The following is a 15,637-nucleotide window of genomic DNA, read 5'->3' on the forward strand; positions in this document are numbered from 1 at the left end:
TGGTTACTTTGAACAAATATATTAAAAGACTTTCTGTAGTTGTTTCCTTTCTCAGAAATAAATATTTGCTATCATGGAATATTTCCTCTGTATCCAGGAATGGTTTATGTTTTTAAATATCAGGCAATTTTTTTTGGTCACTACTTGATCAGAACAACTTGTCTTTAACTTCTACGTTGAAATGCCATCTTGAATTATTTGTGTGTATGTAAACATACTTACAGAGGTACATTTTTGTTTTGGTGATTTTGCTTGTTTAGAGGTGTCTGGAATCAGACCCAGGCCTTGTGTATGATAGGTAAATGACATATCACTGAGTAGCATCCCTGGCCTTTGTTTTGGTTCTTGTCATTTATCATTGTTTTGAGGCAGTCACTAGGCAGCTCAGGCTAGCCTTGACCATGCTAGGTTAAGCTAGCCAGGCTAGCTGAAAATTTTAGGTCCTCCTACCTCCTGCCACAGAACTCAGGGCCCGGGAACTGTCCCTGAGCTTCTTTTGCTTAAGGCCACGGCACCACTTCTGGTTTTCTGATGGTTAACTGGAGATAAGTTTTGTGGACTTTTCTGCCCAGGTTGGCTTTGAACCATCATTCTCAGATCTCAAGCAGCCTCCTGGGTAGCTAGGATTACAGGCAGGCATGAGGAACCAATTTATTCCTACCAACAACTTCCCCCACCCAGATAAGAAAACTACAAATTTTGATTTCCTTTCACTAAGTTTCTGCAGTGAGCCTGCTTTTAGTATACTGAAAGCTCATGGATCATGAGATATCTAAAGACTTGGCTCCTGAAAATGTAAATCAGCTAGTAAGAGACTTCAACTATTTAGGACCTGCTGGCCTACATGAACTAAATTTTATAATTATTGACTTGCATGCTTCTCCTTTACCTCAACGCATTCCTTATATGTAGGCTCAATCTTTTCAGTACTGGGTTCCACAAAAGCCAGAAAAACACTTTATGGTAATCAGAATGTTACCCAACTGTATATTGTTTAGTTTGTTGTGAATAATGGTGAAGGATCAATAAATCATTTTACATTCCTTTAAAAGCAGCCTCCTTTTCTTCTAGCTTGCAAACATGCTGGAGTCCATTTTCCTTCGTTGTTGCTGTTCAAGCCATCTTCCAATTATAATGAGGGAGGGGTTATTAAGGATGAGGCCTCAGCTGTTGGAACTAAATGGGAAAGTATGGAGCTACTGCTCCATACTTTTAGCCAGAGAAAAACGTAGCTCGCTCCAACGAATAGAGCAAGCTTGCTTTTGAAAGCTCTCCTGCTACAATTATCATAATGAGTTCTCGTTCCAAAAGGATAAGATCCAGTTTTCAAGGTGAAAGAAAAATTGAACATGCCCTGAACTCCAAGTCACATTCAGGGAACTGATTCAATTGATCCAAAAAGAACCCCAACTCCAGATCTAAATGTAGCTATAGATTATAAGCCTCAGAACTTCACATTTCATTTTGTGCAGGTACTGGAGCTTGAATCCAGGGCCTAGGCACTATTCCTTAGCGTTTTCACTCAAGTCTTGAGCCACAGATCCACTTCTCACTTTTGGTGATTAACTGGGTAAAGGAGTCTCATGGACTTTCCTGCCTGGCCTGGTTTCTAAATGTGATCCTTACATCTCAGCCTCGTAAGTAGTAAGGATTAAAGACTAGAAACCAGTGCCCAGCCTTGACTTTTCACTGCATACCACTGGGTCTCTTCTTTCAGCAACAATGTGATTGGTTGTTTCCTGTGTATGTTCTTCCCCCTATGGTATATATATCTCCTGTATATATATCTATATATATATATATACATCTCCTATATATATATCTACTGTACTTGCTGTTGGTACCCTGCATCTTGCATATACATTTGTCCAATTTGGGGAGGGGAAGGGGAATAACAAAATGCTGAAGCAAGGACACAGGATGACCCATTACAACAATGATACCCACATGACACTGTATTGGAAATGAACTTTACAACTTAGGGGAGGGCGTGGAGGAGGAGTAAGCGAGGTGAGGGAGGGAAGGGATAGTGGGAGAACAACAAAGGAGGGAGTAAAAATTCTCGACAAGAAATGTACTCATTACTTTACCCATGTAACTGTAACCCCTCTGTACAGCATCTTTACAATAAAATTAAATTAAAAAACCAAACAAACCTAGTTCCAGCATCGCTGAGGGCCAGGGAAAGAGGACGGGAGCTGGTGGACTTCTTCAGATTCATGGATTCCCAACCTGACTTGTGTCACAGCTTCTGGTCAGAGAGAAGATAAAGTGTTCCTACCCCCGGTGAGCCACCAGCAGGAAGTTGAGAAGAGTCAGTCAACATTTCAGGGTTCCCTCTTGCCATAAATTACCATCACAATACTGTCATCTCACTATCAGTTCTGAACACAGAAAAGTGTGTTACTCATATGCCATACAAAAATTCACCCAGGTTGCCCAGCCAGGAGTCCCACATGCTTTCTCATAGCTCATGTGAACACAGCGCTGTGGTCAAGGGCTAGCTTCCAAGTCAATTCCCTGAGTTTGTCTCACTTTCCTATTCCCTGCTGTCTTTGTCTTTGGGCAAATTATTTATTACTAATTAGTAAAATATAGAAACCAAGGCCCAGAGATGAGTGGCCCACCCAAAGGGTCTCAGTATTCATACCAGGGCTCGTGATCCCAAAGGTAACCCTCCCCCTCCCCCGCCCCCCCCTCCCCAACTCTGGCTTGCTCTTGGGTCCATTCCCCAGGAAGCCTCACTGAAGAATCAGAGGGAGCCAAAGGGCCACAGCTGCCCTGTCTTATTCTGCTTTGCTTTCAAAGAGAAAGACTTGGAATAAATGATGAAAGGATTTCTCTGACAAGAAAAACATATGGTTGACATTCCAAATGACAACATAAAAACCAATGCAGTAGTTTGAAGCATTTATGCAACTGGTAGAAAGCTGGAGTGATTCCTTTGCTTTTTGTTCTCTTTTTCCCCCATAAGAGCGACTTAAACCTTGGTTAAACATTTGGGTTCTGATGATAAGAACTTGAGTCCTTGAAATAATGGAGGGCAGCTGCAAGGTTGGAGAACGCAGCAGGCACACTTCCTGGGGGGACTTGGCCAATGTCGTGGCATATGGCTAGGGCCACCAGAGCTCCTGGAAGCATGTTTGGGTCCGGTTGGACAGCTGTTCCCTTGTTTGGGAGAAAGGCACACTTCCCTTTTCTCTGAAGTATTTCAGAGGCTTGAACCCAAGTCATCCTCAAATTCAAGTGCTACTGAAGGGCTAGGCAGGAACTCAGACTTGGGATAGATAAAAAGTTAAACTTAAGGGTGTGAGTTTATGCAGTTAGTCTCCTCCAAAGATGACTAAATCTTTCTTATCAGAGGACTCTGTGGTGTATCAAGAGGGACAGAAATGAGAAGTCAATGGCAGTAGTGTGGATTGCCATGCAAAGAGATGGTATTCTTAGACACATGGTAGAGCCAGGCAGGTGTATGGCCTTAGTGGGAATGTGTGGTATACAACATGGAGACTCTTCTGCCCTAAAGCACTATACGGCAGAGAAAAATCATGTAGCATGGTCCACATCCTGTGGCAGAGACCACAGGAAGCCATGTTATGTTCAGCCTGCTGGCTTTGAAGTACCAATAAGGAAACTGCAGGGGTTGCCTTTTCCAATGATAGCGTATTTACAGTAATTATCTATGGTAATTATCTCTGTGCCTGCATCTAGAGGGCTGCCCCTGATGGCAATAGCCGCCACATTGGTGAGGAGGTCTCGTCTGCTTCCTAGGCTGTGGCATGGCTTGGATTGGTGAGACCTAGGAACGCTACCTCTAGGACATCCAGTCCGAGCCTCAGTCCTCAAGTGCAGGTTGCTGCAGTGGGAGAAAGTATCGAACATCCCTTCTGTGGTTTGACAAAGGATGCAAATGTTCCAACCTGATCATGTTGATGCCGACCCAGTGTAAGGCCCTAACCCTGTAGCAACCTTTGTGGCTGGTACCGGCCACAGCCTGTCATAGACCATAACACTAGGATTACTATTTCTTAGGTGCCTTCTATGCATTTGACAGAGCCTCACATACTATCTATGCAATTTTTTTTTTTTTTTTTTGTCGGTCCTGCTGCTTGAACTCTGGGCCTGGGAGCTGTCCCTCAGCTCTTCAGCTCAAGGCGAGTGCTCTATCACTTGAGCCACAGTGCCACTTCTGGTTTTGTGAGTGGTTTATTGGATGTGAGAGTCTCATGGATTTTCCTGCCCAGGCTGGCTTTGAACCGTGATCCTCAGATCTCAGCCTCCTGAGTAGTTAGGATTACAGGTGTGAGCCACTGGCACTTGACTATGGATGAAATTCTTGGGATGAATATTACAACCTTATTCTGGGGAGGTAGAATACTTTGTCCTAAACCAGAGAACCAATCTGAGCATCCCTTCTTCCATCCTATAACACCTGACCCAGCCACAGGCGACCCTGGCACTCTCTCACACACAGTCCAATTATCTGAACTGCAGCTTTTGGTACTCTTGTTAGTAGTATCCTATCCGGAAAAGAAGGTTGAAAAAGAGTCAGTGAACAGGAGGGCATATTAACCAGTCCATATAAGAACGAAAAAACACAAGGCTTCCAACCAGGCAGGGGCTCACTGTTTCCATACAGCTTTATTTGAAACTTGTTGGAACTGCCTCCTGCTCCCCACAGGACCAGTCTGCAGCTCCGGCACAAGGCCCTGTCGCTCAGGGGCAGGGCCTGCTGGCCTCACACCCAGCGCTCACACCCAGTGCTGCGCTGCACTGAGGGCAGTGCTGAAAGTTCTCAAGGCCCGGTGAGTCCCCCGCACAGCCAGGAGCAGCGACCCGGCTTCAGCCTCGTGGCCGGCCACCCGCAGGTGTCGAGCCAGCTCCTCCACATCCCAGCGCCCCTGCTGGATGCTGGTCAAGAGGTGGTCAATGATACGCGGATAGAAGCGGGTGGAGATGCACTTCACCAGCAGCCGGGCGTCCAGGAGCAGAGAAAGAAGTTCCTGGTCACAATTGGAATCGTTCACCTTCAAGAAATAAGAAGGAAAAACGTGAGCAAGGTTTGCCGTCAGATTGACTGTGCTCTAACTGGCCATTACACGTAGCCCGCTGGACGTGGGCATCATGCCTACTTGTGTCTGTTTTGACAACACTTGCTCCACAAAGTACTCAGAAGATGTGTGCATGTGAGGAAACAGACATGGGCAGGAGACATGGCTTCCTTTCAGCATAAGGAGGGCCAGGCCTTGGCTTCCTTACCATGCAGGGCGAGCCAGAAACTATACGATGGGAAGGTTATGACCCTGAGCTCCTCATCCAACCATGAAACGGGTACTTTTACTTCTCAGTTTTACTCAGGTAGAAATGAAGTGCAAGAACTTTAATACTACATAGTCAGTGGGTCGCAGAGCCAGAAGCAGAATTTAGGGCAGTGGTGACTTCCAAAACTGTGCTCTTGGCAACCACATTCTCCATCCACCTCGCTGGCCTTTCCTCATGGTCTATATTCTTCAGGCCCAGTTCTTTCTCAAGTGCAGATCCACGGGAAAACATGTTCCGAATGGGAAAGTCTTTTTTTTCTACTCTATGGGAAAAAGAGCAAGTTCCACAATCCCCTGAGTAAGTCAGACAATCAACGGTAGGGGTTAAATCGCTCTCGCTTAATCCTTTAGGAGGCTCAGCACCGAGTTCCCTTTGTGCTGCTCAATGTGCTGTCTTCCTCCCTGGTCTCACCCTCTTAGTTGACATACAGTTTCCATGACTTTCGTAGTTGACAGCTTTTCTGCTTTATGTTGTATTATCATCTTTTCTTTTTGGTGAGGAAATCAAGTCTATGCAGATCGCGTTTCGGCAATGTTCACGTACTGCGGCTGTCACAGAACAGCTCGTGCCAGGTTCCTCTTAGTGTCATGTTTAGTAATTTTTTTTTTGGTTGGTCATGGGGCCTGAACTCTGGGCCTAGGCACTGTCCCTGAGCTCTTCAGCTCAAGGCGAGCGCTCTACCACTTGAGCCACAGCACCACTTCCAGTTTTCTGGTGGTTAATTGGAGATAAGAGTCTAACTGGAGACAAGAGTTCCTGCCTGGGCTGGCTTTGAACCTTGATGTTCAGATCTCAGCCTCCTGTGTGGCAAGGATGACAGGTGTGAGCCACCGGCACTCAGCCCATGTTTAATCATTTTGATTGTAAGAAATTCAAATCTGATGTGTCAGACCAACCATATCATAAAGCTGTACACAATGTGTTCTTCCTGCGTGATCTCTGGCAAGGACGTGAGTAGAGAGGAGAGGGTCAATTATGTGTGCTGGCTGAAGGAGTACTGCCATTTACAGTCAGCCCACTACGCTGCTGCCCTGTGGCTCACACCTTCTGCCCTAGCTACTCGGGTGGTGGAGTCTGGGCAGATTGCAGTTTGAGGCTAGCCCAGGCACTGTGTTCATGAGACACCCATCTCAACCAACAGCTGGATACCGTGGCATACGGCTGTCGTTGGAGCTATCTAGCAAGTTCAGATGGGAGGTTCTAAGCCAGAAGAAAAGAAGAAATACCTCAACAGAAAAGGAAAAAACACTGCTGGGTGTGTTGGCATGTGTTTGACAGGCCAGCTACTGTGTGAATGCAGTCCAAGCCAGAATGGGCAAAAAGGAAGACTCTAGCTCAAAAATAGCTCTAAAGACAAAAGGGCTGAAGGCATAGCTTGATGCAGAACACCGGCCAGTGATGCAGGAAAAACAAAAATACCCAAAACCAAAAAGAAGTTATTGCCCCTGGCAACGATGCCTATCTGCCTCACAACCTAGGGGTTGCCCAAAGCCCAACCCTAATGTCAGCCTCCATGCCACCTTCTTGGAGACATTTCTCCAGCTCCCTTGGCCACACTTATTCTCCTTCCTCCATGCTCAGACCCAGGCCTTGGTGCACTGTGCTATGGTGAACTGCCTGCCGGTCCTGAGGCACAGGGGCTTTATTGCCTTCCTAGTTCAGTGTCCAGCAGAGCTGATGGTGGTGAAATGGCTGAATAAAGAGACATTAGTAAACTCAGCCACAGTTCTGAAAGCAGTCAAGTTCACGATAAAGATCTGTCTATACGGCAAATCACAAGAGGGGGGCACTGGCATCAACTCTGCACACGCCTGTCCTTCTCCCTGGCCTTGTATCCTGTCACTTGTCCACATAACACACTCTCACTTTTGGCTCTGGGGTTTGGTGGTTTTGGAGGCCACGTGGCAGTCAGACAGGCTTTCCTGCCACGGGCTACAGGAACTCCCACCACACCCTGCGGGCTGCCCGGGAGCGCTCTCCATCCATCTCCCTCCGCTTCTCTTCACTCCTAGCCAACACACAGCATAACCCCACACAGCTTCTGCCCTGCATCCCAGGGGTGAGCGTGGACCCCCGCATGCTAGGCCTCATTACGGGATGAATCCGTTCCTTCTAACCTCATTCACTAGGTGAATTCCATTCATTCTAACCTCACATATGAACGTGTCCGAGTGGACTAGAAATTCATGCTTCCTGTTTACTCACTTCCACCCTACACATGAGTTCTGTTGGGGTGGCATGTGGTCTTCACTCACCCCTGCTCTCCCGTGCTCAGCATGGCTGGTCACCTGGCCAAACACCCCAAGATTTGTGGGACAAGGACGAATGAATCACTCTGGGGGCTGCATTGTTTCATTCTACATGCGTGTGCATGCATGAATGCACACTCAATAAATGCACAGGATCAGAGGATATCCGGGTTACTTCCATGCTGTGATTTTGGTTTATCCTTAAAAATAAGGCTCCCTTCTACCCAAGCCTCCAGGAGAGCAGGGTGTACGTTCTGGGATGCTACAGGTAAATGTTTGGTAAGGTCTACAGACAGAAGGCAGAGGCCACACACTGCACAGGGTAATTCTTTCTCTGCTAACTTGAGTCTGTTTGCAAGGCTGGGACAACTTTTTCATTCTGTTGATTACTTATGGCCCTCCCTTTGGAGGCCCCACAAGACTCCACAGAAGGGCGTGACAGATCCTTTCAGCTGGAGAAAAGAGTGGGGTCTGTCAATGACAGCAGGCGAATCCTCTCACTCCCCTCTCGGGCTGTGACAACCTTCAAGTCGCTCCTTCCTAGAGGCCTAACGCCCTGTCAGAGGCAGCAGGGAAGGGCAGGCAGGCTGTCTGTTCTCCAAAAGCTTGCTGTTTCTAGTCTAGACTGAGAAAGCCCAAGGCTGCAGTCATGGAAGCAAAATGGAGCTCATCCGTTTGGCCCGGCCCATTCAGAGGTCCCTCGTGTGACTGCTGAGTAGCAGTGAACTTGAGCAGTCATCAGGGAAAGATTGGGGGGGGGGGGAATTTTGGTTGATCTCCTTAAATAATGAAGTGCTAGGAAAGTAAAACTGGCTGGTGTTATTTCTTCCCCTCCTGATTTTTTTTGCCTGCTCTGGCTCTTTTCAGAAAGGACAAAATGGCCAGAGCATAGTTTGTAATTGTTATGTGCAAGAAAAATACTGCAGAGACAACAACTACATGCACATTTGGGACATAACAGAAAGTGAGCGAAGAGAGAGCTGGCCTCTGTCTGACCCATTCCTACAACTGCATTTGGAAGCAGAGTTTGAAAAATGGAGAGCCTCAATTTAGAGCGAGGACAGCCCCTCTGCATACCAGGCTGCTGTGTCAGGTCACCATGACCACACTTAGCCTTCTGGCCGGCACAGCCATGGGCTTCGAGTTCCACCGCAGCACTTGACAATATCACCACCTTGTTCATTGTCAGGCCTCAGATTTTCTTCACTCTTTTTTATACTGAAAAACCTGGTACTACTACACAGACACCTGGTTCCGTTTTTACTACTCACCATGGATTCTAATAACGTCATTCTTTTTGAAATAGAAAAGAGGAGAAGTAAAAAAGAAAAAAAATAGCTTGAGAATTCTTTGCTCTTTATCTAGATCAGTGATAAGACATTTTTTACCCCAACAGCAACTATTTGCACAGTATTGTTAACAATGCATCATGTGCGACTTGTATTCTTTTTTTTTGTAGGTAGTGGGGCTTGAACTCTGGGCCTGAGCGCTTTCCCTCAGCTCTTCAGCTCAAGGCAAACACTCTACCATTTGAGCTACAGTACCACTTCCGGTTTTCTGGTGGCTTATTGGAGATAAGAGTTTCACAGACTTTCTTGCCCGGGCTGGCTTTGAACCGTGATCCTCAGATCTCAGCCTCCTGAGTAGCTAGGATTACAGGCATGAGCCACCAATGCCCGGCTGTGATATTTGTATTCTTGACTCCAACAATTCCACCCATGTTTCTACATAGTTTTCACTTTTAAAAATTTTTACTAGCTGACAAAAACCTGTTGAATAGATATTATTGTTTATTTAATTTAGTTTATACAACTTTAACTATTACTAATTATTAATGAAAATCTACAATGAATGTTTTGCATACCCATTTTCCTTTTTGAAATGATATTTTTATTATATTGAATTAGTTGTATGATGAGATTACCATGCAACATGTGAATTTATGAGTGCAATCATCTTGATCAATATTTTATTCTGTATTTTATTTATTCCCACAGGATAAATCACCAGGAAAGACATTTTTGGGATATTACTGATTAAAATATAAAAAATTCTTACATTTAACTTCTAACCCTCAGTACCTCAACACAACTGAGGATAAGACAGGGTCTCTAAAGAGGCAATAAAGGTTGAGTGAAATCAGTGGATGGCTTCTAATCCACTATAAATGGTGTTTTTATAAAAACATACCCAGAAACTAGGGTCAACCATTTAATGACACAGGGACTCTGCATGCCAACAAGAGACAGAGAGAGAGAGAGAGAGAGAGAGAGAGAGAGAGAGAGATCACTGAAGAAACCAATCTTTGCTATCAGACTTCCTGTCTCCAGAATTGAAAAAAAAAAAAAAAAAGGAAGTTCTTCTGTTAAAACCGCCCGCCTGTAGTGGCCCTAGCCAAGGGCTGCGGTGAGTGGGGACAGGATCCGTGCTCTCTGCAAGGCTGTCCACATGGATGTGAGGGCAGCCACATAAAAAGGGCAGACTGCGGTCCCGCTGTGATGGCACTGCCGCCGCCCAGGCTCGGCAAAGGTGTCATATTTTCAAGAAGAAAGCCATTTGCTCAATTAGGAGATCGCTGATGGTACCTCAAGGCTGCTTGCTTGACTGACCTTTTGCTTGTTTTTTGGAGACGCAGTTTCACTATCCAGCCCAAGTTGGCCTGGAATTTGGCTCAGGATAAATACATGCTTTATTTTGAAATTTTACTTATTTGCAAGAATGAATTTTTCCTCAAATGTATAATTTGGGGGCAAAGGAATTTGCTCATTTAATTGTTTAAAACCCCTCTGCACATCACCTTTACAATGAAATTAAATTACAAAAATGTTTAAGAGTCTTAAATTGACCAGGGATTGATTTTGGTGTATGGCTATCAAAAATCACTAATCCTTTATAGATATTGGCTTAATTGGTGCAGTAAGGAGGGAAAAAAAGAGCTCTATTTTGTGATCCTAGGATCTAGTATGGCATTTTATAGTAAGCATAAGGTAGGTCTACATGGGTTATTTAGGTTAATCCTCTTACTCAGTAACTGAAATAGAGTGAGAAATAGTCTGGTGGTATGAATACAGAAAGCAGCCTTTGGGTTAAAGATCAATTTCTGGGCCTTGTTCCCATGCTGAGCAGCTGTGTGACCTTGCTAAGGACAATCCCTCTGAGCGCCAGCTTCCACAGCACAAACACAGACTGTGAGGTGGGGGGATGGCCCAGCTTGGAAGTGCCTGGCACAAGGTCTGGTGAAGAGCTCAAGCTCAGCAAACAGAGAACGCTATGGCAGCCAAACAAGAGCAGGAATAGAGAACTTTCTAGAGGGGGAAGGACTCACATATATTTATCATAGATGAGTAAAATGCTTGCCATCTGTGTGAGAGAGCAGTATGTGTGTGTGTGTGTGTGTGTGTGTGTGTGTGTGTGTGTGTGTGTGTGTGAGTGTGTGTGTGTGTGTGTGTGCTGGGACTGTTTTTGAGAATCAATGAAACTTTGCAGATCTTTGCAGAAAGAAATCTATTAAAGTACAAAGTACTACTGTTTCCAACCCATTAAAGTGTTATCTGCTTAATTCCTCTTTCAACAATAGGTAATGAACCTTCTCTGAATTAAAATCTTTGATTTTATGGATCTACATCAAGCTAAGAGTAATTACAGTAATGAGGTAAGCTGAAATTCAGTAGCACACTGCAGGCAGGGCCTCATTACAATTATTTTTAAAAAAAGACTATTTAACATTATTTCACTGTTTAGGCAAGGATATTTGCTTTATTTTTATATCTGCTATTACTTAATAAAGGTTATTAAAGATATCAACCACAGGCCGGGCATGATGGTGCATGCCTGTGATCCCAGCTACTCCTCTCCACTTCTGCCTGCCGTGGGCTATGCAGCTACAGCTGCAGGGTCCCTCCACGATGCTCTGTGTTACCACAGCCCCACACACAATGGAGCCAAGAGACTATAGACTAAACCCTCAGAAATCATAAGTCAAAATGAATTTTTCTTCCTTCTGTTTCTCTTGGGTATTTTGTCACAGCAACAAGAAAATGACTAACACAGTATGACTTTCAGTGTTAAATCCCATTGCTTCCTAGCTGTGTGACCTATTTCTAACTCCATGAAGGGTGGAAGGCAGGGTACTCCCTGGAATGTGGGGTGGGAGAGATGCACTGCGCAGTAAGGTACCCTGAGGAAGAGAGAAGGTGGCAATGGGGAATGGAAGCTACCGCACATCTGGAGTTACAAAACAGGAACAAAAGCTATCATAAATATGCTGCTGCTGACTTTAATCAAATGAGCCAGCCAAGAAAGTCCATCTGAATATAACATCTTCTAGAGATGAGATCCAAACACACTAGCAGGGTAACCTTCTTAGAGAGACCACGTCTTTGCAGGTGAGTTCTCAACCTCATGGAAACTGTAGGGTAAAGCCACAGTATGGACCTCACAGGGTTTTGTGCAATATCATCCGAAGGATGGACTTTGCCATTCTGGCGCAGAGAATGGGCCATCTGCAAAAGGTTACAAGCAGCCACCAGAGACATACTGTTTGAGCACAGCTTAGTGGAAGTCAGTGCTGCCACTCGAGGCAAACCCTGCACAGCCTCTGGCATCACCCTTGTCACTGCTAACACCCACACCGCTGTCAGCACCTGATAATGACCAGTGAAACCATAATGCTGTGGTGCTTTTCCACTTGCAGTTGCATTCTGAGCAGACCTGATTACTATCAGGGACCCCTCTGCCAGGTGTTATTCTTTTAATGTCAACAGGAATTCCCATCAATGGCCAATAAGCAGAAAGGTATGGATGAACTCTAGCCCCTTATGGATGGAGTGAACACTGAAATGAAAAACAAAACAAAACAAAAGCAAAGTTTTCTATTTTTCACTTCGTTACCAAATATGATTTGAAAACAGTTAGCCAGGAGTCCTGCAAAAATGCCCACTGACACTCTCCTCTGAGAAGTCCAACATGACTCTGTGACTTTTCCCATCACTGAAAGAAGGCTTGACAGAAACAACTCAAGAGAGAAAAGATTTATTTTGCTAATGGGTTTCGAAGTTTCAGGCTGTGATAGCAAGGAAGGAATGGCAGTGCCACTCCAAAGGGTGGACAGGAAGCAGAAAGGAGCAGTAGGAAGGGGTTAATGTAAGATATAGAGACCCTTCCCTGTCCTGGGGCTGGGAATGTGGCTTAGTGGTAGAGTGCTTGCCTAGCATGCATGAAGCCCTGGGTTTGATTCCTTGGTATCACAGAAACAGAAAAAGCTGGAAGCTTTTTTTTCTGGCTCAAGTGGTAGGGTACTAGCCTTGAGCACAGAGAGGTTCAGGGACAGTGTGCCCGGGCCCTGAGTTCAAGCTCCAGGACTAGCCAAAAAAGAAAAAGATACAGTCCCCAAACACACATCACTAGTGATCTCCAACCACAGCCCACTCTCCACAGCTCAACGACCTCCCAGTAGTCTGTTTACAATTGAATCCATCAATGGATTAAGCCATTCATTAGGTCAGGGCCCTCATGATCTGTCTCTAGAACACACTCACACACATATACACACAGACACACATATACACATACCTAGATATGCTTTCCTAATCTCCTACTCATTCTCAATCCAATCAAGGTGACAAGCAAATCTAACATCACAATGACTCATTACTGCAGTTGGGAGTCCATGATAAGGTACAATCAAACTTCATGTCTACAGCACACTTGAAATGACAAGTTGTGAGGTGAAGAACAGATTAGCAGTTGTAAAGGGAGGCAGGCAGGTGAAGGTAACTCAGCCTATAAAGCACAGAATGAGAGTATTCTCGTGATGAACTGTTGTGGAACTTGACTGTAGCCTTACAGCAATCTATGTGAAACACTATCACAGAGAACTGCACACAGAAACACACACATACATACAACAGTGTGCAGAGAACTGACGAAACCTAACTATGTGAGATTTTTACCCCATCAGAGGAGGCTGGTAAAAAGCGTGAGTTCTCACAGTACAACTGAATGTGAATTCAAAATTGTCTTAAAAATGAAAAGCCAATAAATGCTAAAATATGGAAAACTCTAACTTTAGCTCATTGGAGAATGCAAAAACGTAAGGCTACCCAGCCTTTTACTATCTAAACACTTGCTAAGTGTTCAGATAGGCTAGCTTAATATGTTACAGCTGTCTCATACTGAGTTCCTAAAGTAAGGGTCTCAATGGCAGGTGGGGCATCTAATTTCTATCAGCGACTCTGATTTTTGCACCTGATGGAGCAACAAGGTTTGACGCTATTATGCCAACCTCGAGCATCCTTCCCATAGCTGGCAGAGCCATGAGGTCACTAGAGCACATGTTCAGATATCAGTCCTATGGAGGTCTACTCGTCCTGCCTAACACTGCTTGTGCACTGCGGCGTTCTCATTTACATTCCTTCCTTCAATAGCCAGCGTAGGGGGCAGGGAGAGAGTATTGTGAAGATAGAAGGTTGGCCAGTAGTTCAAGATCTCTGTTCTAGTTGCAGTTCTGACAGGTGCATTTGAGAGAAACAATCTTTAAAATGAAAACGGATGCATTCACCTATGGAATCACAATCGGGAGTGCATCAGGAGAGCTCCACGCAGGATGGAGAGGGTTAGACCATGTAAAATACATCACTGTTTTGTTCTCTAAGAGGCTCCAGAGAACGCCAGAACAGAGTCTAACACAGGTGTGGCAGAAGGCAGGCAAAAATGCATTGAAGGTAGCCCAATTTTCTCCAGCTTGTTCTCCCTTCCTGATTACTTGGATTTACAAGAGAAAAAAACTGAATAAGAAATAAACTCACTATAATGATCAATTTCACATGCAGTCTCAAAGTCACACAATTGTTACTTTTGCACAGATAATCAAGGAGCGACCAAGCAATGAGTCCCCTCAGTACTTGGGTCCAGCATTCCCAGGGGAACCCCCAAGGGCCAATTATTAGTGATAACAGAGAGACTCCAAACCTCTGCAGACACTTTGTCTCAAAAATACAGGTAAGTGACTGAAGGTAGCAGTTTTCTCATTTTATTCGTAATGTCTATGCCCAGATCAGTTACGTTCTAACTTTCTGTCCTCACCGACAACAACCATTTTTTACCTTTTTAGCAGCTACCCCCAGGTTTACATCCCAGGACAAAACACCTGTAGGGTCCCAGGAGCGCCCTAGACTCAAAGCCAAGAAGACTGATCCATGAGACAAAAAAACCATTTTGTTATATCTATGAGTCTGGCTCATGAGGGGTGGAGTAAATGTCTGTAAAACCATCCAAGATGCATGTACAGTTCCAACAGAACAGAGATAGCTACTGTGCTCAGAGAAGACTGAACATAAAGCAATTAGTCATCATTATTTTTTATGAGACTAATAGTGCTAAGCCATTTCTCCGAGGCAAGGTGGAATCTCAGTTGGCGTACCTCAGTGACAGTTGAGATCTGCTGCAGGGCCACAGCATGCAGGCTCTCATCTTGGCTCTCCAGGAGGAGCTTCAGGGAGGGGAGCAGGAGGGACTGGCGAAGCAGCAGCAGACTCAGCTCCTTCACACTCTGAAACCACAGAGGCACCAGGTGAGCGGACTCGGAAGCATGTCTCATCTCTGAAGCATCTTTCTACCCTTTTACTAGGAATGAGTGTGTATGTGCACACATGTGTATAAAGCACACTCGGTGCCATAAGGAAATACAGTCTGGTATCCATGTCCCTTGCTTCAAGGCAAACAGAGTATCTCTCCAAGCTGTCAGCTGCTCACACGCACTACTTCTAGTGGCTGGATGGTACTACTGTGTGCATCCATGCTCATTTATTTTCTCCAGCTCTCACACTAGCTTGCCTACAAGCAAAATGTGTGAGGAGGGTCCCTGTCTACATCTGCTTTGCAGTGTTTGAGCTGTGTGCGTGTGTGTGTGTGTGTGTGTGTGTGTGTGTGTTTGTGTTTGTATTAATGTCAATGAATACAATGTGCAACACTGAGCATATGTTAAGGGCTTCAGAATAGTAGCTGTTTTCACTTGCTAATGTTATTAATACCTAGTTATAATGCACTAAAAGAAAGTAAATCAAGAA

General features: G+C 45.0%; 1 protein-coding gene across 1 annotated transcript in view; it reads right to left on the reverse strand.

The window, feature by feature from the left end:
* Nucleotides 1-4,645: 4,645 nt before the first annotated feature.
* Nbas (NBAS subunit of NRZ tethering complex) overlaps nt 4,646-15,637 on the reverse strand; it is a 306,644-nt gene continuing 295,652 nt past the window's right edge. Inside the window, exons 51-52 of the mRNA XM_042680768.1 lie at nt 14,992-15,120; nt 4,646-5,027 (exon numbers count right to left, since the gene is read on the reverse strand). Of these exons, the coding sequence (XP_042536702.1) occupies nt 4,752-5,027; nt 14,992-15,120 (405 nt within the window). The 3' untranslated portion in view covers nt 4,646-4,751. The remainder of the gene's footprint in view (nt 5,028-14,991; nt 15,121-15,637) is intronic.

Source organism: Dipodomys spectabilis, unplaced genomic scaffold, assembly GCF_019054845.1.
Source record: "Dipodomys spectabilis isolate Male_0828 unplaced genomic scaffold, ASM1905484v1 ptg000066l, whole genome shotgun sequence".
In the NCBI taxonomy this organism is placed as follows: Eukaryota; Metazoa; Chordata; class Mammalia; order Rodentia; family Heteromyidae; genus Dipodomys; species Dipodomys spectabilis.